Here is a 22,531-nt window from a genome sequence, read left to right on the forward strand (position 1 = left end):
GCTCGCCAGTCGCGTGTAACATTTAACCATCTTCGAACGCTTACCAAGTTTATTTTTTAATTTTATGAGTTAAATAACTTACGTTTGAGTTGTGTTTCAAAGAATAATAATATTTCTAGTCCAAACGAATCTGGGTTAATTCTATAGTGAATTAGCAATTACTGCGTTTACGTGGTCTAAATACGTGTTAGAGGAAATCAAAGAAATTAATAATTAAATTGTGTTATTATATGGTCATTCATTTTAAGTACTGCTGTTCAGTAAAGCGTAAAATTTAAAATGTATAAAGTGATAATAATATTTGCAATCCTTGGATGTGTGTGTGGAAAAGTGTGTGATGTGAATGATACTGTAGACATTACAGGCGGTCGTTCAACGGCAAGCAGAATAGCATACGGTGGCACAATCTTTGAAGAATATTTTAAAGAAGACGGATAAAGTGAAAGCTTCTCTCAAAAGGCTTGATGGTATCAAAGTGTTGTCCAGCGCGGGCAGCTTACGATAGCGAGAACTCCGCTTGTGAGAGTATAACAAGTGAAAATCAAAAGCGAAGCCCCCTCGTGTATGTCGAGAAAATATTCAATTTTGAATTTGGGAAACCAGACTGCAGTGCAGATGATGCAAAAGTGCGGATCACTGCTGGACACGTTTACGATATATTTAATATAGGAGAGGTAAGTTGTATTAAAAAAAAAAAGAAGCTATCCCTCTATTTCTACTTTATATAAAAATATAATATCAAGATTAGTTTATAAGATAACATTTTATTTTAAGTCCTAGGTTTTAATGAAATACCATCCTATTATATTATTTATTATCACGAAATACTCTGAAGCGCGAGACTCGTTCTTTTACTAATGTGTGAGTGAAACCCTTGCAAGCGCTAAATGAATTTCCACCTTATGCCACACTACTTACGGCAGCTATTTCAATCCACAACACGAAATACTCTGAAGCGCAAGACGCGTTCTTTTACTAATGTGTGAGTGAAACCCTTGCAAGCGCTAAATGAATTTCCACCTTATGCCACACTACTTACGGCAGCTATTTCAATCCTCAACACGAAATGTGAGTTAGTCTGTTAGAGTAGGTAATACTGATATCTAGTTACAAAATAATAGACCTTATATTAAAAGTTTTAAGCATTGACAGATTTTACATGGATAGACAAATAGGGAAAGAAAGTTCTCTTTCTCAGTTTCACACTGAAGAATGTTTAATTTATTGGGTGTTAATTGATCCCTACTATAATATATTTAATATTTAATATTATAAATGCGAAAGTAACTCTGTCTGTCTGTCTGTCTGTCTGTTACCTTTTCACGCCTAAACCGCTGAACCGATTTTGATGAATTTTGGTATAGAGATAGATGGAACCTTGGGAAAGGACATAGGGTACTTTTTATCCAGATCCCGATCCCGATCCCGGAATTATACGGGTGGAAACGCAGAGTGCAGTTGTGTATCGTATATCCCTACTAAATGAATTTTGGTATAGAGATAGATGGAACCTTGGAAAAGGACAAAGGCAACCTTTTATCCCGATCCCGATCCCGATCCCGTAATTATGCGAGTGATAGATAACGCAGGGTGCAGTTATGTATCGTATATGCCTACTAAATGAATTTTGGTATAGAGATAGATGGAACCTTGGGGAAAGATATAGACAGTCTGTCTGTTTCGTTTTCACGCCTAAACCGCTGAACCGATTTTGATGAATTTTGGTATAGAGATAGATGGAACCTTGGGAAAGGACATCTTTACTTTTTATCCCGATCCCGATCCCGGAATTATGCGGGTGAAAACGCGGGGTGCAGTTATGTATCGCATAATTCAAATACTCCTAGCCAGCTTTTAGAATACTTTCTGCCTGACATGTCCATCAGGCCCATCGGCCTATACACTATGAATGTGTGAGTGTGACGACTGACGATGCATGGTGTGGTGTGGCGGGGCTGGCGGGCGCGGGCGCGCTGCGCGGCGCGGCGGCAAAGACGTGCGGGGGACGCGGATGGCTCGGTGGGAGGAGTGTAGATCACAAAGTATGCTTACCCGAACGGGCAGACACGTGAGGGCAGACGTCGTTGGCGGACGCATGCGATATCTACAATTTTGAGCTGCAACGTATTCGCTTTCTTTACGTTTTCATTGGTGTTTAGGGTTTCTTGGATAAGCATTTTGTGTTATTTACTTAGTTGTTTTGGTTGTTATTATTAGTTTAGCATAAGTTAGTAGTAGGTAGAATTATAGTTAATAGGTAAAATAAATACTTTAATTCATTTTTTAGGATAGGTATAAAATTGTAGTAGATTAGTAGGCAGGTTTTTTTAAGTTTTTTCACATTTAGTAAGTAGTTACGGTACCTAAGAAGGTCAGCATAGTTTTTATTGAGTATTAATAGGTAAGTAATGTTGTTTTGTGAATAAAATAATTCCAGTAGTTTCGCATATAATTTTATCGATTCATTTTGTTTTTATTCCATGTGGATAGTATATTTTTTTTAACATTTAGTTTTAGTTTAGCAATTCGTTTTGTTTTTGTTTTATTTCATGTGTATAAGTACCTACCTTAAGTATAGTTTCGTACTCAGTACCTTTAACTAAATTTTTTTGTCAGCTAAAGAATTTTTTTTTGCATAAGTACTTACCTGTTTTTATTACTTTAGGTAGGTAACTGGTTAAGTAATATGCCTCGCAAGCGTAAATCTAATTTAGCGCGTAGCTCTAAAAGAGCTCGAACTGCGCAAGTAGCTAGATCCCAAGAATCTGAGGAGCAGACTCAGGCCCGGCAGATTTTAGATGCTGAGCGACACGCAACGCAAAGAGCTGCCGAGACCTATGAACAAACTCAGGCCCGGCAGATTTTAGATGCTGAGCGACACGCAACGCAAAGAGCTGCCGAGACCTATGAACAGACTCAGGCCCGGCAGATTTTAGATGCTGAGCGACACGCAACGCAAAGAGCTGCCGAAACCTATGAACAGACTCAGGCCCGGCAGATTATAGATGCTGAGCGACACGCAACGCAAAGAGCTGCCGAGACCTATGAACAGACTCAGGCCCGGCAGATTTTAGATGCTGAGCGACACGCAACGCAAAGAGCTGCCGAGACCTATGAACAAACTCAGGCCCGGCAGATTTTAGATGCTGAGCGACACGCAACGCAAAGAGCTGCCGAGACCTATGAACAGACTCAGGCCCGGCAGATTTTAGATGCTGAGCGACACGCAACGCAAAGAGCTGCCGAAACCTATGAACAGACTCAGGCCCGGCAGATTATAGATGCTGAGCGACACGCAACGCAAAGAGCTGCCGAGACCTATGAACAGACTCAGGCCCGGCAGATTTTAGATGCTGAGCGACACGCAACGCAAAGAGCTGCCGAGACCTATGAACAAACTCAGGCCCGGCAGATTTTAGATGCTGAGCGACACGCAACGCAAAGAGCTGCCGAAACCTATGAACAGACTCAGGCCCGGCAGATTATAGATGCTGAGCGACACGCAACGCAAAGAGCTGCCGAGACCTATGAACAGACTCAGGCCCGGCAGATTTTAGATGCTGAGCGACACGCATCATTGATAGCTGCAGAGATGCCAGAAGAATCCCAAAGACGACGTGTGTTAAATGCTGAACGGCAGTCAGAAAGGAGAAATGCGTTTACAATGTATACATGGGGAGCATTCCACAATGCTGCTTTTGATTATGTATGACCCATCGATTGAGTATAATAACCATCGATTACTTCTCATAGGTGGAATGGATAAAAAATGTATACATTGTGAAGCACTCAAGTGGAAAGAAGAAACTCCGGGTATGTGTTGTTCTGGTGGCAAGGTTTCAATTCCAATACTTGGAGAACCAGAGGAACCATTGAAGTCTTTACTTTTAGGTGATAACAACGAATCGCGGCGTTTTTTAATCAAAATAAGGAAATATAATTCATGCTTTCAAATGACGTCATTTGGTGTAGAAAATGAGGTGGTTATGCCTGGGTTTTCATCTACTTTTACAATCCAAGGTCAAATCTATCATAGGATTGGTTCTTTGCTTCCTACAAATAATGAGCAACCAAAATTTTTACAGATTTATTTTATGGGAAATGAAAACGACGAGGTTGACCGCAGGTGTCAAAACATTCAATTAGTAGAAAAGGATATTGTCTTAAAGATTCAGAGAATGTTGCATGAACATAACCGCCTAATAAACACTTTCACAACAGCCTTAGAAAGAATGCCGGGAGATGATTATAAGTTGGTGATTCACCCAGATCGTACACCAAGTGGGGAACACGAAAGACGATATAATGCACCTTTAATAAATGAAGTCGCAGCCATGGTTTGTGGTGAACAGTTTGCTTCCCGTGATATAGTTTTACATGCCCGTGATAACACACTAACTAGGGTGCCGGATACACATAAATTTTACGATGCGTTACAATATCCGCTAATATTTAGCAAAGGGCAAGAAGGGTATCACTTTCAAATTCCACAAGTCGATCCTGTAACTGGTATGCCCTTGCCTAACAAAAGGGTATCATGTATGGACTTTTATGCCTTTCATATCATGATTAGAGAAAATGATTTTAATATTATATCACGATGCAGGCAACTGGCCAATCAGTTTTATGTTGATATGTACGTTAAGGTAGAAAGTGAACGATTACGATACATAACATTAAATCAAACTAAATTAAGAGCAGAAAATTATATCCACCTTCAAGACGCAGTAGCGAATGACGCTAATCTAAATCCAAATGATATTGGTAGAATGATAATTTTACCGTCTTCATTTGTAAATAGTCCGAGGTACTTACACGAATATACTCAGGATGCGTTTGCTTATGTACGTACATATGGTCGCCCTGACTTATTCGTTACGTTTACTTGCAACCCAGCATGGCCGGAAATAGTAAATGAATTAATGCCGGGTCAAAGCGCGATTGATAGGCGAATGCTACACGCTCGATAATTATCGTGATATTTATCGTGATATTTATCTTGTATTTTTTTAGTATACTACACACTCGATACGGATCGCGTCAGTACGACGGTAAATTTCATTGAGTACACTCGTACATTTCGTGTTACAATATGAGTAACAATATTAAGAAAGCTTGCGTTGCCATTATTATTATTATTATTATCAGTATATGCTGATATACATCAATATCCAAGACTTTGAATTGTAAACATTTTCCGCTGCAGCACCAGATCGTTTCAAATCTGTTATTTTTTAAATTATTTTCTGTAGTTTGCCTAGTTTGCATTTGAGGCACCCGTCCCATATGGCCGATTTACACGTATTAAGTTGACTAAAAATTTACTAAATATTAACTTCATTTTAAGTAACTTAACCCGTGTAAACAGTGAATTTAGTAAGAAGTTGCAAGTTAAAATTTAGTTGCAACTAAACAAGGTAGAATAGAATTTTGTCTATTTTTCGGTTAAGTTGGTGGGCGTGGCTAATCACTTGACACGTTTGGACAGGCAAAATTTAGTTAAATTTAAGTGAAAAGCATAAGCTGGCGGAGTTGGCAAAGCTATGCTTTTGCTTTCGGCGGTGGAAGCTCAAAAACATATCCAAAACTATTTGTCCGATATGCGTATACAACAATTAATGAACAGTAGTAGAACCCCTTCCCCAATGAATAATAGTAGCCGTTTTACTCCTTCGCCTTCTTCAAATACGTATTACGTTGAGTACCCAGAACCTTCACAATCATGTATTGGAGCATACAATACAGTAAATCCCCAATCAGGAAGAGAAAATCCTATAATATTTTGTTCTGTGGTCGTCCATCTTGAGCGAATAAATGAGTTTAACTAATTATTTAGTATTTTTACGTGTAAACGGTTACTTAAAATTAAGTCACTTGAAATTTAGTTAAGACTTGGCAACTTAATACGTGTAAATCAGCCTATACTTATAGGTAATGTTTCTAATACAAGTATGAATTCTCTATATTATTCCGCCTCCATATATGCGCGTCCTCTTCCATCGCTGGCAGAATAAATACTGACGCGATAAATATCGAGCAGAGACTAGACGCTCGATATTTATCGACGATAATTGATACGGATCGTGGATTTTTAGATTTCTAGAAATCCAGCGATCCGTATCACGGATCGTGATACGCATGTACTACACATCGTAATTTTGGATCACGATCCAAATATCACGATAAATATCGAGCGTGTAGCATTCGCCATAGGCATGATGTAGTCGCAAGAGTTTTTAGGTTGAAAGTTAAAAAACTTATGTCTGTTATTTCCAAAGGCAGAATATTTGGAGAAGTGATCTGCTTTATGTATTCCATAGAGTGGCAGAAGCGTGGCCTACCACATGTCCACATATTATTGTGGTTAAAAGACAAGTTGAGACCCGATCAAATTGATAATATTATCAGCGCAGAAATACCCGATCCAAGCACTGACAAGACACTTCATGATATTATAGTTAAAAACATGATTCATGGTCCATGTGGACCTGAAAATCCTCAGTGCCCTTGCATGAAAGATGGAAAATGCACAAAGAAATTTCCTCGCAAATTACACAAAGACACTGTCCACAGTGAAAACGGATACCCACTCTATCGTAGAAGAGCACCAGCAGACGGAGGTCGAACGGCATCTGTGAAACTACGAAATGGGAGTTACGTCACTATTGATAATAGTTGGGTGGTCCCTTATTCCGCTATTCTATTAAAAATATTTAACGCCCATATAAATGTTGAGGCTTGCAGTTCAGTGCGCGCTATCAAATATATCTGCAAATATATTAACAAAGGCAGTGACCAAGCTATTTTCAATTTTAGGAGCACAGAGCTTGCAAATCGCGTAAATGAAGTACATACATATCAATCTGGTCGTTATGTTAGCAGCAACGAAGCCGTGTGGCGGTTATTAGGGTTCCCGTTGCACGAAAGGCACCCCACCGTTACACATCTAAGTGTACACTTAGAGAACGGTGAACGAGTTTATTTTACAGAAGATAATTTCCACGAGCGACTATCTACTCGACCAAAAACCACCCTTACAGCTTTTTTTGAACTTTGCATAAGAGATGAGTTTGCAAGAACTCTTATGTATGCTGAGGTACCGAGTTACACATGGGACGCAACCAGAAAAACTTGGAAACGCCGAATTCAAGGAACTTCGGTTCAGAACTGGCCTGGTGTCAAATCTGGAGATGCCTTAGGACGGGTTTACACAGTCCATGTTACTAACATGGAATGTTTTTGTTTAAGGATGCTTCTACACCATGTGCGTGGGCCAACCTCTTTCAATGATCTCAAAAAATACAACAATCAAGAATTTTCAACATTTCGAGAGGCATGTGAGGCAAGAGGATTATTGGAGGATGAAAATCATTGGAATATAACACTGGAAGAGGCTGCACAATGTAGATCAGCGGCCAAGGTGAGAATGCTTTTTGCTATACTAATAGCGACATGTGGGCTTTCAAACCCTCAACAACTGTGGGAAAGGTACAAAATTCAAATGGCCGACGATATTTTACACAGAGTACAACATCATAATCCAAACGTTACATACAATGATTTCATTTTTAATGAAGCCCTAACAAAGATAGAAGACCAAGTCATAACTATAACTGGGAAAGATTTGTCAGATTTTGGGTTGAGCAGGCCGCAAAGAACTGGGGAAGTTTGCAGTGATATAATAAGAGAATTGAGTTACGATGCTGCTTCTTTACAACAACAATTGCCATTGCCATTCCAATTCAAAAGAGTACAATTTCCCCTGAAAGCAGCATTCGCTATGACGATAAACAAAGCTCAAGGACAGACACTCAAAGTAGCTGGTGTTCATTTAGAAAAAAACTGTTTCTCCCATGGGCAACTGTATGTGGCGTGCTCACGAGTATCGAGTCCACAAAACCTACATGTTTTGACCAAAGAAGGAAAAACAAAAAATTTCGTATACAAAAACGTATTAAACTAAGTTAAGTCAGGGATCAGGGTCAGGAAAAGTCAACCTATGTTAATCTCAATAATTCAATGTGCCGGCTTCATTAGAATCGTTTCATTATAGTTTCAGAGCCTATTCAGTCCAAACAAATTTACACGAAGTAGTAGTTCTACGCAGACGAAGTCGCGGGTAACAGCTAGTATGTAATAAACGGCACGCATTGTTTTATATTAATTGGTAAATTCAAGTAGGCCCCTAGCTCTAGAATAATTATAATTAATTAATAATAACTTTGTCCTAATAGTGATTGTAAATAAATAAATTGAACAATAGTAAATAAATTTAGTGTAAAAAGTTATTATAAAGTTTAAGTGTGTACTGTGTCCTACTGTATTAAAAATACCCATATTGTTTTTTTTTATGTGTGCATTGCTTTAAAAAAGGTCTTTATTTATATTAGTTTCAACATTAAATGCTCAGTGAATGTTCTGTGCTCTGTGGACAAATAGCATATTCAAAGAGTACTTAACTAATTCCTATAATTAGGGGACACAGTCGCAAATTACTAAATAGTCGTGGAACTAGTATTTGTAACTAGTTTTTTTAAGTACTTGTACTCTTAAGACTAGGGCTGTCTTTTACCGAGTACGACTCACCTCTTAACTATCGACGTGCTGACGCAATATGAAACGTTTTGCGCCTCTATTGGACCGATACGTTCATCCAGTTGTATATTATAATTATTGAGGTCAAAGTGGCGGGGAGTTAGTTGCAGAATCGCTTTGCTAACTCTATAACGCGTAACAGGTGTGACGAAAAATTTTCATTATTACAAGAGATACATAACTGAAATAAAAGGTAAAGGTCAATTTGATTATCACTGACGTTGCAATACAATTGTTTTAATGATAATTACAATTTATCTATACCTAACTCATCTTATCTTCATTTTTACGTTGAAGCTAATAATCATAACACAATTTTTTCGATCGTAACGCACTGTGATGCTTCGCATCATGAGTCGTGCGATAATCATATTTTTTTGTTCAATTATTAGACATTTCGAATGAAAAATTACGGTATTCACAATTTCATAATTTTTCAAATATTATGAAATTAATTATATTTTGTTGCTATTCTTTCAGCATTGAAAATTACAATAAAAGTAACTGAATTCATGGAATAATTATCATTAGTGATACAATAAATAATATGGAGTGTATATTATTCATTTATTTGAATATTTTCTTTATTAAAGTATCGATAGATTTCACATATTTAACCTTTGGTCGTTTCCACTGATTCCATTAATGATGATTCCCACTAATTATAATAGTAAAATTTATTTTTATTCAGTTCAAACAGTGATTATTCACTATTTTCTCATGGTATACTTATAGCTGTGACAATAAGTGAATTTGTACTGCAAATTAGTGAAAATATACTATTTTATTTTAAGAGAGTAGATTGGTAATCAGTCAAGACTAGTTTTGTTTTCACAATATTAAATTACTTGATGTTTACGGAAGTGTTTTTGTTTTTTTTTTAGATGACACGTGAAAGTGATAATAAGCGAGAATTCTATGTTATTCAATTCATAGAATTGTCTATTGAAGGTATTGATGATTACGTATGCGTGCCGTATACGTGGCTGATATTAAGTAGTGAGACGCATGACAAGGTCATTGTTGCGTACCCTAACGACGAAGATCCTTCTGATACAAGAGATCGCGTGAAGAGGAAAGAGAGACGTAATGATAAGTGGGGATGTTATATAGCTACTATCAAACATAAATCAGGTGAGTTTAAGTAAATGTATTAGTTAATAGATTGTACGTTACATCATTGAAGTATATTCAAATTCCGAAAATCTTATAAATTAAGAGATAATAATATTGATATATTTTTTTCAGATTCTTACGATGATGCAGTATTTTGGATCGCTGCGAGATATGATTATGGTGAGAATCAAATTATTTTATCAGTTTTCACAATTTTCATTGTAAATACATTTTTGAATACTACTTATTTTAAATTACAAGCTTTCCAAATAAAAAAAAGAATTTTTATTTCTAGATAAGCAACCAAAGCTTCCTTTCAATAAGAAACTGTGCAGTGGCTATCAAGTCTATCAAAATTTGTCGAAATATTATAATTTATGGAAACCTCTACCAATATCAATCAAGCGACCAGCAAACACAGAAACAAGGAAAGAAATTGATGAGAAACGGTTGAAACAAGATAAACCTGCTCCGTCATCCAGAGCGATTGTTAATGATGCCAAAGTAGAGGCTAGATCTCCAAAAATAGATCAGTCGGTTATTATCCAGGATAACCAATCAATGGAATTTTCTCAGACAGAAAAATCTTCTGTTGCTTCTGATGCTGACGAAAGTACTGAATCAAGGTCTAAAATTCCGCGAACTGAGCAAACCGAAAAAGCTCCGATCTCCGCCGATCATAATAATAGCAAGAGTCAAGCTAACTCTTCTAGCAACACAATGGATGTGTCAATGACAGCAACAAAACCTTCTACTTCAGCTAAACAGAGCACTCGGCCGAATCAGTATAATCATCAAGAATATATTCCAGACAGATGTTCATTATCAAACTTTCAACCACAGATTGAGAATGTTCGATCTCTTGCAAATCTTGACGATCACAAACAACCCGTTAATAAAGTTCCAAGTCAGAAACTGCCTACATTTTATGAGGGATTAAACTCACTCAAAATTTCTGCTCAACTACACAGACAGATGAACGAGGGTCGACGTTTAGTACCGATTCAAAAACCAGTAGAAAAGACATTACGTCCCACGAAAATGGAAAGAAATTTGGCCATTGCCGCACAGAATCCATCGAATTCCATCGACCAAACCAGACAATTCTCGACGCGTTCAGTACAACAACCACTAGTGGTTACTCGTAATCAATCTCAAAATGATTCACGAGTTTTAGGAACGCACACTCAAAATAGCAGAGACCAAACAGCTCGGCTCAGAAGCATCGGAATGACCTCTCAAGAAATTCAACAAGAAAGACTTCGGGGTTTTACAGAGAGCAACACTTACGATCATCGACCTACATCTGAAACTATCAATATGAGGACTCCATCATTTAAACAAAACTCAACACACCTTTCAAATCCAACGTATCAGACTCCTGAGCTTGCACAACAGAGACATATGCAAAAGCCAAATCAGGTGGATTCACAGCAGAGACCAAAACTACGTATTGGCATCTCTATTAAGCGTAAAGAGAGAAAACGAAATTCTTCTCTCCAAGGAGTCACAAAGACACAGCCTTTGTCATCTATTTTGACAAATTTACTGAAATCAGTACGACAAACATTATAAACTAATCATAATAACTGCCTTCTTAATAATACACAACTGGAAGCAAGAATGAGTCCACGATCTACTGGAGATAACAATGTAGACTTCACAACCAGCCCGCAGAATATCATAGCGTCAGAAACAAGTGATAGGCAAAACACAGAAATTACTATTCGCTCAATCTACCAACCACCTAGAATACATCGTACAACAGGCCATGAAAATGGATATCAAAATTTATGCACGCAGGAACAGTTGGTTAACCAATCACCACAAATGAATTCAAAGCCAAAACGAGGTCACTTTATGGATGACGGAAATGAACGGACAGCATTTATGGCACTGCTAATGATCCTAGACATGATTCTGCAGATAGACCGACAGCTGACCAAAACTCTACGTCAAAGAATAACCAGACGCATTCGAAATTAATTTTAGAGCAGCAAATGTTGGACAACTTTGCTATCCTCTATACTAATATGGGCTCTACTTTGCGTTATACGACTGATATGTACAACACCTTACAGAGTTCAATCCACGATACTGCCCATATAAATAAAAAGTTATTGGGTTCCGTCGAACAATTTAACACAGCGGGATACACAGCTAGCAGTGCCTCTCCTTCGAGCAACTTAACACATGAAGGTCCACGGTCTCCTGAAGCAACACACTCTAAAGTAACAGCGAGTGCTAGTTCTAGTAATCAAGATCAACATAGAAATGATATTGCTAACAAAACGCCGAAAAACAACATATTGTACCGGTTCGTTCTACCACCGGAATATGATGCTTATGATACAAGATGGACATTGAAGTATCGAACAAATCTGCCAGGACTCGTAGAACTTATTCCCCAAAGTGGTGTTTACGTCAGCCCCGAAAACCTCAATTACTGTCAGCAAGTCTCGAAAGACTGCAAATCATTAGCTCTTAGATTATTAACAGAAGTCTTCAATGGAAATGCACTGAGTATTTGTTCATCAATGAGTGAGAAAGAGCTGGCTTCTAAAAATCTCGACTCTACTTTAAGGCCAGATTTAGATGATCATGCATGTTCGGTACTGCTTAATTTAGTTTTAGAGCATGGACTCCAACGTGGTTGGAATACTGATCTAGAACCTATCCTCAGAACCTTACACAGTAAGATGCTAGAGATTCGGATCAAATATGGTGTAATGGTTGAAGTTAACGATACTTCATTGTAAAAGTACTGCCCGGACTAAACCGACGACGTCGAGCAATCAAGCTTCCATTGAACCATTGATGCTCCTCCATCAAAGCAACTATAGGCAAGATTCTCAACCCTGCAAAGAGAAGAACACTGGAATTAAATCGCAGCCTACGCTCGATCGAAGTGATGCTAACGCGGTTAAGGCCCAGTCTCTTTTGCACTATGCGCGAGGAGTAAAGACGAGGGGTTTTTTTTTGGGTAAAAATCCCACACCACCGATCATCATTGTTTGGAGTCTTAAAAAGGTTGTTCCCTTCGTAAAAAAAAAACAAAGACTTACAATATTGCTATGTAAGTAAAGATATTCAATAATTCCAAATTATTGAAGCTTAGAATTAGAGTAATTAATAACATTCTTATAATTATTTCGGGATCACGGGTTAGACTTAATAGTCATCATTAGTAGTTGTAATTTTAATTTTTGTTCCTAATATTTCCGTTAGATATAAATTATAACTTTAGAGTTTAGATGTTATGAACAATCAAGTAGATTAATAGTAGTTTGGTTAAAATAAGAAGTAGCCGATGCCAAGCAGCGTGGTGTTGTTAAATCTGTATGTAATTATTATATATGTATGTTATGTTTTAAAGTTGATTCATTTTGTTGTAAGATTTAAATTAATTATTATTATTCCTGTCACTGACTGCAGTGTTACAAGTATAGTTTTTTCGGAGCCAAAAACTGTCAAACTAGAAAATATTTAATGTAAGGCTTGGAGACAAGCAAAGTAGAGTAATTTTTTGGTTTATACAATAATTTATCTCAAACAGAGTATCACTCTGTAAATATTACAAACATTTTTGAGTAAATTATTTATAAACCATAGATAAGTTATAATTTTAGTTTTTAACTGGCTTATATGACTTACAACGGTATCTTTAACCTGTATTTATATGTAATTTATGAGTTTAAAACAATAAAAAAAATGAGAAATGTATTGTTTTGGTGGATAAAATGTGTTTTATTGCATCTTTTTATTTATAAAATGAGCATAACTGACATTCAAACTTTACACAGGCTCAACTAATCAGCGAACAAAAAGAGTTCTATTAATAGCATCAGCATGTGCCGAAACAAAAATTTTGCGAGGCCCCTGATACACGCGAAACTCGCATAAATAACTGTACTACGTTGGCATGTGTAATCAATTCTTCCGCTGTACGCGATGCATCACTCTATTCAAGAGGCCCTTAGTGGCCCTAAGTGCCCTAAGTGCGCATAATTTGCTTGAATCAATATCGACACGAAAATTCTGATAAATTAACCACAATTCGAGTTAAAGCGAAGTCCCGAGCCAAACAAAGCAACGGCGTAATAAATTAGAGCTACACGTTCTATATCAATGAGAAAAAAGTTCTGTATCGATTAATTAACCTCAAATAGAAAGTACATGAAAACTTGGTAGCTAGCCATTGAAAACCCGCCAAACAAGATTAGAATCGACTCATTAATTTTGTTTCTAGAAGTTTTAGTATGTTTTTGAAGAAAGATTGTTTTCTCTCTTATTTCCGTTGTTCTTATTCTATATATATATACTTTTGCTTGCTATACTTTGTTTTTACTACTATACCAAATATATCCTCTCTATAGAGAAATCTCTCTGACCTTGTAAGTCTATACCTTAATAAAAATAGATTTAAAAACGTAGGAAATGCCAATGTCAAATAAATTTTAAGTTGAACGTATAAATGAGATGCTAGAACCAAACCATCAGTTCTACAACATATTGAAAAAAACACATTTGCATTTCGATTTTCAGCTGGGCAAAAGTTAGTATACTTGTACTTTCCTATGCTGATGAATGATTTCTAGAAACTGGGTGTTTTTCGGCATGACAACATTCAACGTGTGGCGTTTAAGGCGAGGCACTCAAATGCTCAACTCTCCAGCTGCTGGTAACCCAGCAGCTCACCGATCACAGAAACGGAGGTAGATAAATGCACGCACTTGCGAGCGCTTTGGCAATCTGAGGGTCTATGGACAGCGGTATCACGTAACACCCGGTGAGCCCCTGCCCGTTTGCCCCGTATTATATAAAAAATACCAAGTAAAAGCTAATTACGCTTAATGTAATGTAGGCCAAAAACATATATTTCTGTTTGAAAGGCAATACCCTAGTAGGGTGAAATTTAGAAAAGAGACTTATCGCGATGACTCCCTTGTGCCAGAATCACATTTTGACATTTGGCAGTCACACTTAGCAAAGTCATGCTTCAACATCAGACTTATAATTCAAGTACTGTAATTATTGATAACTATGTATTCTTATGATCAATATTCAGATGAAAAAGTTTGATTTATGTTTTGTTTCTTGATAATATGAGTAATAATAAATAAAATTAAAACAAATTTTAAAAGTTTGGCCCCCGTGGGCAGTGTAGCAATGTACCTTTAATGCTGGCAGCATTTCCTCGCTGTATTGCGATATTCTTGCGAGATTCTTTAAACGAGGAAAGCTTCCGGTGGTAGGGTCACAGTGGCACCATTGACCAGTCACCAACATACATCTTTCATCAACGCCTATGCACTTGAAACCCAAGAGTCTCCAAACATCTGGGACACATCAAGGGAAAAAGATGCTGGACAGACTTATAGTTTAGCTGTTTATTATTTTACGCCTACTATCCGCCAGCTTTTGTGCTTGTCTTAGGGGTGAGACGGCTAACGTGTCCAGGCAAGTAGCATTTCATACCAAACCCGTCTCATCCTCTAACAGATCCAGCCGTTTGCCATCGATTCTAACGATGCCTGTTGCCTCCAAAAGAGTTAAAGAAAAGTTAATTTCTCTAATGTTTAAAATTCTATAAATATTTTTTGTATTGAAACGATTCCTTTCCAGATTCACAGTGTATTTGAAGTTATCAGCAATAATGGGCATTAGCTGGTTATTTGATGTTTTCGCTTCATTTTACCCTGACCTTAAGATTTCGTACATCTCAGGCGCATACAACTTGCTCACAGGAATTACTATATTTCTCATTTTCATCTGGAAGGAGTCTATTTTGAACAAACTAAAGAACAGGTAAGTGTGTTTATTTTTGGCCAAAATGCCTGAACAATGCACAACTACAACTGTCAATCATGGTAACTTCCACTTACGTAAGTCGACTTAGGGTCCTTTAAGAAAAGAGTACCAACTCTTAAAAGACCAGCAACGCACTCAACTGGGCGGCGGTGTCACTTAACATCACTTAGGCATTCTGCCCGTTGTAACCCTTTTGTATTTAAAAAACTTAAACCGTGCTCGTTAAATGAAGTGAATGAAGTTTTTTAAATTAAAATTCAGCACATTAGAAATTCCCTCTTTGCTGTTATCTCTCATTGAGCATTGTCTACAAACATAGGACATATAACAAACGAATAAGAAACTACGCTTTTGTCTACTTAATTAAATAACAACTGTAATTAATCTCAATCTTTCCCTGTTCCCACACTAGGATTTCCTGTGTCGTGCACTTTTTCTTTTAACTAAAGTTCCTTTTTTATTATGTGTAATAAAGTTTTTCCTTTTCATTCTTTTCTTTTCCAAAATATGTTTCAGGTACAAAAATTTCAGATGTGCCAGGCTTCCAAAAAGATCAATGACCGCATGTATTACTCTAGAATCGACTCCAAGTCAAGAAACCCAACCAACCGTGTGTCCATATCCAAGTGTAGAGGAAGTTCTCAGGTGAAGAGAGACCATTTTTTGCTTAGAATGCTGGAAACAATGACAGCACAATCTTAGCAAGGAATCTACGTTATAGTTCACGATCCGAATATCCGTTAAAAGAACGAAGATTAGCTCCAGTTTATCATAATTGTTAAATAATTTAAAGAGTTATTAATGCTCTACGAATAAAAACGATGACAGATGAATTGGTTTTATTATTTTATTGATAACAAAAAAGGAATAGTTTAACTCATTTCCATAGTTCTCTCAGAGTTGGGAACAAAGACGTAAGTTTTTTTTTATAGAACAGGGGGCAAACAGTCAGGAGGCTTATCTGATGTGATACCGCCACCCATGGAAGTCAATGCTTTCGGTTTCGCGAGTGTGTTTGGAGGCTAGAAAGGCTGAATTTTGAGAATATTTACGAACTTTTCTTGAAGGAATCTAAGTCAAATTGCTTCGGAAATACTTCAGTTGCCAGCTGGTCAACTTACCTAACCTACCGTCAGATTACGAATGGGCGCTAAATAGGACTGCCATATGTCATAATTAAAGCTTCTTTTTTAACTATTAGACAAACTTTTTTACATTACATAATACCGCGAGATTAGCTTTTTAGTTTTTAGTTAGTTTATATTTGTGAACTGAAAACTTCTTTAGCCGCGTTGTACACTTTTTGGAATGGGTAAAAAATGTTTAACTCGCGTCAATACAAATTATATTAAAGGATTATAAACCTTCGTGCTATATAGTTACGGTTTTGATTCGTTTGACTCTTTCCTCAGATACATTGATGCATGTGGAATTGGACCTTAATCCACATTAAAAATTAACCTTTCCCCGTCAATACATCAAGGTTAAATTTTGCGAAACGTCTAAAGCTTTATTATTAACGATTTGGTCTGACTGACGCAAATAAAAACTGGCCACTTAAAAAATAGTGAAATTTCCTGATTGAATTATTTAATACTAATTTTAATTATTTTGTGTAGGTTTCGTAAGACATATGGAGAATAGACAGCTGGCGCGGCGTTTTTAATGAAATATAAATTGTCATGTTTGTGCAATAGCACAATAAATATATATGTATTTTGTGTTCTACCTCATAAATGATAGTACTTTTAAACTGATAATTAAAGCAATTCGTGCAAAATTATTCCCTAACCGTTCCAAATTATCAAAAATGCACAACGTTAATATTCAAGTTTTCACTTCTGCCGACACACTCCCGGAGTGCAACCCGTCGTTTTTTATTAATATAGGAATGCATGTCACTTCTATTTATCTTCAAGGTTACAAACTGATAAGGACAAAACGTTGAATTAAAAACTGTCGCTAAAAACTAAATCTGTATAATTTTTTTTGAACTTTTGTCTCTTTATTTCAAATTTTGTTAACGCTGTGACCAAAAGAGATAGCTTAGTAGGAACTTTAGTTAAAACGGTGCAAAAATACGAAACAAAGTAAAGACTTTGTTTAATCTAATTTGAATAGTGGGATAATGATACAAGCTATTTTTTTAACATTTATTCAATTTATTTTTATACATTTATAAAAAGTACATCTATAAGAATAAAAATGCATACAAAGTGCAATATTGCAGTACATAACTAGTAAATATATTTTCGAAGTAACGAATAATAAAATTAAATGAGATCATTTATGTCTAAAAAGTAAATAAAATATACATAGGTTTTGTCTTAAAACATATATATACTGCAATCATACATGTGAAATTCCATAGATATCCGACGAGGTAAAAACACAGACCAGTGTTGGTCCTACTAAACTAGCGACTTTCAACCCTTTGGACTTGCGTTTATACCACGAATGTGGATGACTTTTGGTGCGAAAGTAGTACATTCTCGAATTGAAAATGTGAGTCATCAATCATCAATAGAGGGTGCCTATATATAAATGAAAGACAAACAAAAGAAAGCTATTAAAGACTGACTGAGGCGAATACCGAATAAAGGTTGAAACGAAACTGGATTATTAAACAAACCAAATTATAGAAGTCTAAAAAGCTGATTTTCGGCAAAATATTTCTATATTTGCAACGCCCACTAAAGGATTGGGAATTTAATTAAAATCATTTATCCTAGTGCATTATCAAAAGTGGTAAATATAACAATATAAAAAGTTTTAGACGATCTAGCCGATATCATAGCTAAGACTATCCCTTTATAATAACTCAATGATATTGCACTGTTATAATGGTATACTTGTCTCTTTCCGTCAGATTGTATTGGATCGCCAATGGAAAGAGACAGAGCACTGTTTTTGGCTACGTTAAAGATTAATTTGTGGTTTTTAATTTTATTTTTCCTCTTGTTCTGCAATAGTCTTTATTGCTTTGTAATAAGCTGTATTTTACAATACAGGAGTTTTTAATTGATGTTATTCTAGTCTCGCTTTGACGATCAAAACCAAGGCCGTAATTGTTTGTGTCTAATGATAACATTATTTTTTTAAATATAGAATATACAAGCTACCAAGCGCGGCAAATAAAACATTCTAATATGTAGTAGTGAAATAAAGCTTATAGATTAAATCGCTGTCGCATATGATGTGTTGAATCTAACTGAACCGTAGACATACTCTTTGTGTTAAAAGATTAGTGTTTCGTCAGTGCTGCTAATGCCACATCTTCTTTTGTTGACATAGTCCGAGAGCTCGTGGTGTGACTTCTGTTCATGGATCTGCCGCGTACCTGCCTGTACCTGTTTAATATTGTAAACTTTAAATTAACTTTTAGTCTGTAATTTTAATTGATTTTAATTTGCAAGTTGAACCTCAATTTTTTTGAAAAAAACCCATCAAGAAGTGTCTCTTTCTATCACATTGTGTTTACGCTGTGATAAAAAGAGACGGAGTGAAAATGGTAGTCTAGACTAATTTATTAATTAAGAATCAGGTTAATATCTTAGAAGCCTTACTTGAAAGTTCGTTTGGCACACGTTCGGTTATTCAAAAATCAATCCAAATAGCAACTGCATTATATTTGTGAATATAATGAGTTTAAAGTCAATTATTTAAACAGTATGTGACGACAATATTGTATCAATACTTAAGTTTATAGAAGCGATACATTGGCCTAAGAAACAGTTTGGTAGATTACATTTAGCTTAGAATTATAATTATTGAGGCATAGGCTACAAAATTTATACTGAAAAATTGTTAAAACATTTTCAATTATTAAAACTAGATTATAAAAAGCAAAGCTCTCTAAAGCTAAAAGAAAAATATAAGCTCAAACATGAAAACCACCTGAAAAGAGTTTTTTTACTTCATACATACAAAAATCTATAATTTGAAACCAAATGGAACACTCTAGAATAATTTCCTAACTGTGCCCTTCATTTTTTTTAACAACAATTGTGATAGTATAACAATTCGAAACTACACCCGGAGTGTAAATTGGCAAGACTGTAAACTCAAACTCAAAATATCTTTATTCATGTAGGTAAACAAGTACTCAGAGTTGTCAGAAATTAATTGTAAATTTACATTTACTACCAGCTCGCAAGTCAAGGGCGTAGAGCTGGTAAGAAGAACTGGCAAGAAACCTTCCGCCACACTTTTTAATCGCCAAATATTGTCATACAAATTGTTTGTAATTGAGCAAATCAATCCCAAGGATTAGGATCATTTATTGACTGTAGATACGGACGAGACGTTTTTAGATGTATTGCTAATAGGACTTTAAGACAAGAATAAGAGAGAACTCTCTTCATTCTGTCAAAATCTAATAACTATAGCACAGTGAGAGTGAGCACGTAATTCTTATAATCTATGTTTCTCACCTATTACACTCTACCGCGCGATAACATGCCAAAATACGTACCGATCCTAAAATGATACAGGAGTGAATATAGTCAGTAAATGAAATAAAAAATAAAATGGAGTATAATGAACCTAACCAAAGTGCTAATAGTAAGTTAAATTGTATACCGGAAATTATCCAAATCCAGAGAACCCCAATAAAAGAGAAATCTACGAATAAAAGGAAAATGAAAAACCAAACCAAGAAACACCTCAAGATATAAAACAAAACTTATTCTAGAATCATTAATCTGTCCCATAGTGCTTTAAAACCATGTGCAACTTATACTCCTTTTAAACCACAGCCTGTTAATTAAAGCTTGCGTTAGTCTTTCATTAGGCTGTTCCCAAACTTAAATCCGTACCTTGATGATATAAATCATTATTTTTAGTCTTCGTTTCATTTGTGTCCTTAAAGTTATTTTTACGTTTATCAGTCTTTATATAACAGTAGTTTGTACACCTCCATTAGAGGTTCTTATAGATTCTAAGCTTGTTCTTTTTTGATCCATGTTTATGTTGCTTCGACTTCCAACAGTCCGGACCGTACTTCTTAATTCTGTATCTCTTCTGTGAACTTTCTCTTTGATCCTATGTAAATCACCAACTGGTTTAAAACATGACATAGTATATAGCTAAGCAATGGGTAAAGAAACACATAAATTAACCTGTAACATTGTGAATCTAGATGACGTTAACTTATAAATAAAGCGTAGTTAACTTCTCAGTCGATAAAGTGTCACAAAGGCAAGTAAGTAGATCTATAAGAATCTGCAATATCCAGTCTTAGAAATAATAAATTACCTGTTCTTTAGTAGCCGGAAGATTTTCTTCTTACACACGAAGAGAATGAAGATGATCAGACCCACCAGGACATTGTAGGCGTCTGTGAACTTCCATATACTGTTAGCCTTAGGGTACAAAGCGCTGATCACTTCTAGCACCCAGTTAATACCCATAACGATGAAGAGCTTAACATACAGCAGCAACCTGGAAGAATAAATGGTTTATTATATAATTGACGTTACTGTTGTTTCGTCGGTATTACTATAGGACTGTAAAAAAATATATATTTTAGTAATTAAAGATATTTAGCAAACTCATTTTTGTATTAATAAGTAAAAAGTTGAAAGCCATCATAATCATACTCTTCATGTATTTCAATTTAAAGTATGGCCACGCTTACAGTAATATTCGTTTATTCCTTTATTTATTTCGTTAAGCAACGTAAAATTCTTTTATTTTATATTTCTCAAAAAGGCTTGATTTTTCGCTAAAGCCAAAAAAAGTGAAGTCCTTACTAGGGAATTATTATTTCGATTATAAACGATACCTTTGTTTGTCTTTATTATGTTTGTCGTGTGTAGCACTCTCCCTGGACTTCAGTACAGCAGTCTGTTCTTTTATTTCTCGAATTTTCAACGCAGTCAAGATGAAAAATACCAAGTTCGCAACGCAAAGGATTACCATCGGCCCGTACAAATATATGAGCTTGCTCTTTCCTGAAACGTGAGTTTGTGTAAGTACAGAAAACCATTCAGTATTGCACAGATTATAAATAACAAAGGAAAAGATATTATTTAGAAAAATATGTTTATATTGCAATGCTGGCCTAGTGGCTTCAGTGGCGACTCTCAATCCTGAGGTCGTAGGTTCGACCAATGGACTTTCTTTCTATGTGCGCATTTAACATTTGCTCGAAGGAAATTTGTGAAGGAAAACATCGGGAGGAATCTGATATGTCTTAGACCCAAAAAGTCGACGGCGTGTGTCAGGCACTGGAGGCTGATCACCTACTTGCCTATTAGATTTAAAAAAGAATGATCATAAAACAGATTCAGAAATCTGAGGCCCAAACCTAAAGAGGTTGTAGCGCCACTGATTTTTTAAATGTTATATAAGGGGAACTAAAGGTATATTATTATAATAGTCTAGTCGACAAGTTGAAAATGGTACAAAATAGAGATACTGCTCTTAAAATTATGTGCGATAGCTCATTGGATCCGGAATGACGTCTAGAAAAATGTGCCAAAATGTATTACATAACAAATTGCAAAAGTTATAAACAATTAGAGATGAAAAAAAATGGCATTTCGTTTTTTGCCAATATTTAATAAACTATTAATATTTATGAAATTTAAAAAAAAGATTCTGAAAGAGGAGGAAATTTCCAATAAAAAACTCCTAACTCCCGGAACTCTATCTCCATTATTTATAATTTTCCAAGGATTAGGATTATTTAGATAATCGTCAAATTTATAAAAACCTTTACTGTATAATTTACGTTTAACGAGAGTTTTGAATTTATTCAGTGATAATACTATAATTTCGCTCGGGAGTTTGTTGTAAAAACAAATACATTCCATATAAGGAGTGGTTTATCTTCTGGAGCCTGGTTGATCGTACGCTTAGATTTGTTCTGTTTCGAGTATTATATTGGTGGAAGTCACCATTTGTTTTAAAATCGTTTATATTTGTTTACGGCTTCTTGAATATATTAAAAGAAAAGAAATTATATGAATATATTGAAAGGGTGTAGTAGAATGCGCTAACCCGA

General features: G+C 35.8%; 3 protein-coding genes across 12 annotated transcripts in view; 2 read left to right on the forward strand and 1 right to left on the reverse strand.

Annotated features, from left to right (window-relative positions):
• Nucleotides 1-16,355, forward strand: part of LOC125048621 (G-protein coupled receptor Mth2-like) — an 87,408-nt gene extending 71,053 nt beyond the window's left edge. Inside the window, exons 1-3 of one of the 3 annotated variants that reach the window (XR_007116847.1) lie at nucleotides 14,035-14,426; nucleotides 15,337-15,519; nucleotides 16,039-16,355. Coding sequence is in view for 2 of the 3 variants with exons in the window: in XM_047647389.1 (XP_047503345.1) it covers nucleotides 15,337-15,519; nucleotides 16,039-16,171 (316 nt within the window). In the remaining variant the exon portion in view is untranslated. Of the gene's footprint in view, nucleotides 1-14,034; nucleotides 14,427-15,336; nucleotides 15,520-16,038 lie in introns of those variants that run through there. The other 2 variants (XM_047647390.1, XM_047647389.1) reach the window with 2 other exon arrangements.
• LOC125048614 (probable G-protein coupled receptor Mth-like 3) overlaps nucleotides 1-22,531 on the reverse strand; it is an 86,854-nt gene that overhangs the window by 16,083 nt on the left and 48,240 nt on the right. For 3 of the 7 annotated variants that reach the window (XM_047647381.1, XM_047647376.1, XM_047647378.1), the window contains exons 6-9: nucleotides 21,308-21,476; nucleotides 20,779-20,964; nucleotides 20,340-20,565; nucleotides 17,755-18,872 (exon numbers count right to left, since the gene is read on the reverse strand). The exons of 2 other annotated variants lie outside the window; for them this stretch is intronic. In XM_047647381.1, the coding sequence (XP_047503337.1) occupies nucleotides 20,415-20,565; nucleotides 20,779-20,964; nucleotides 21,308-21,476 (506 nt within the window). In that variant the 3' untranslated portion in view covers nucleotides 17,755-18,872; nucleotides 20,340-20,414. Of the gene's footprint in view, nucleotides 1-17,754; nucleotides 18,873-20,339; nucleotides 20,582-20,778; nucleotides 20,965-21,307; nucleotides 21,477-22,531 lie in introns of those variants that run through there. 2 more of the 7 variants (XM_047647377.1, XM_047647379.1) reach the window with 2 other exon arrangements.
• LOC125048616 lies at nucleotides 8-13,436 on the forward strand. 2 transcript variants are annotated; one of them, XM_047647382.1, is made up of 4 exons: nucleotides 8-674; nucleotides 9,480-9,729; nucleotides 9,844-9,891; nucleotides 10,007-13,436. In XM_047647382.1, exons 1-4 carry the CDS (start codon nucleotides 465-467, stop codon nucleotides 11,284-11,286), a joined length of 1,788 nt encoding a protein of 595 aa, XP_047503338.1. In that variant the 5' UTR covers nucleotides 8-464; the 3' UTR covers nucleotides 11,287-13,436. The 2 variants fall into 2 exon arrangements, with proteins under 2 accessions (XP_047503338.1, XP_047503339.1); XM_047647383.1 differs by lacking the exon at nucleotides 8-674 and adding an exon at nucleotides 8,357-8,788.

Source organism: Pieris napi, chromosome 4 (genome assembly GCF_905475465.1).
Source record: "Pieris napi chromosome 4, ilPieNapi1.2, whole genome shotgun sequence".
NCBI classification, from domain to species: domain Eukaryota; kingdom Metazoa; phylum Arthropoda; class Insecta; order Lepidoptera; family Pieridae; genus Pieris; species Pieris napi.

What these genes read in the sequence shown, in the direction of transcription:
- LOC125048616 (XM_047647382.1), top strand. Translation starts at nt 465, where the DNA reads ATGGTATCAAAGTGTTGTCCAGCGCGGGCAGCTTACGATAGCGAGAAC. An exon ending in TACTATCAAACATAAATCAG is followed by an intron (nt 9,730 to 9,843) that starts GTGAGTTTAAGT and finishes TATTTTTTTCAG; the next exon opens with ATTCTTACGATGATGCAGTA. An exon ending in CGCTGCGAGATATGATTATG is followed by an intron (nt 9,892 to 10,006) that starts GTGAGAATCAAA and finishes TTTTATTTCTAG; the next exon opens with ATAAGCAACCAAAGCTTCCT.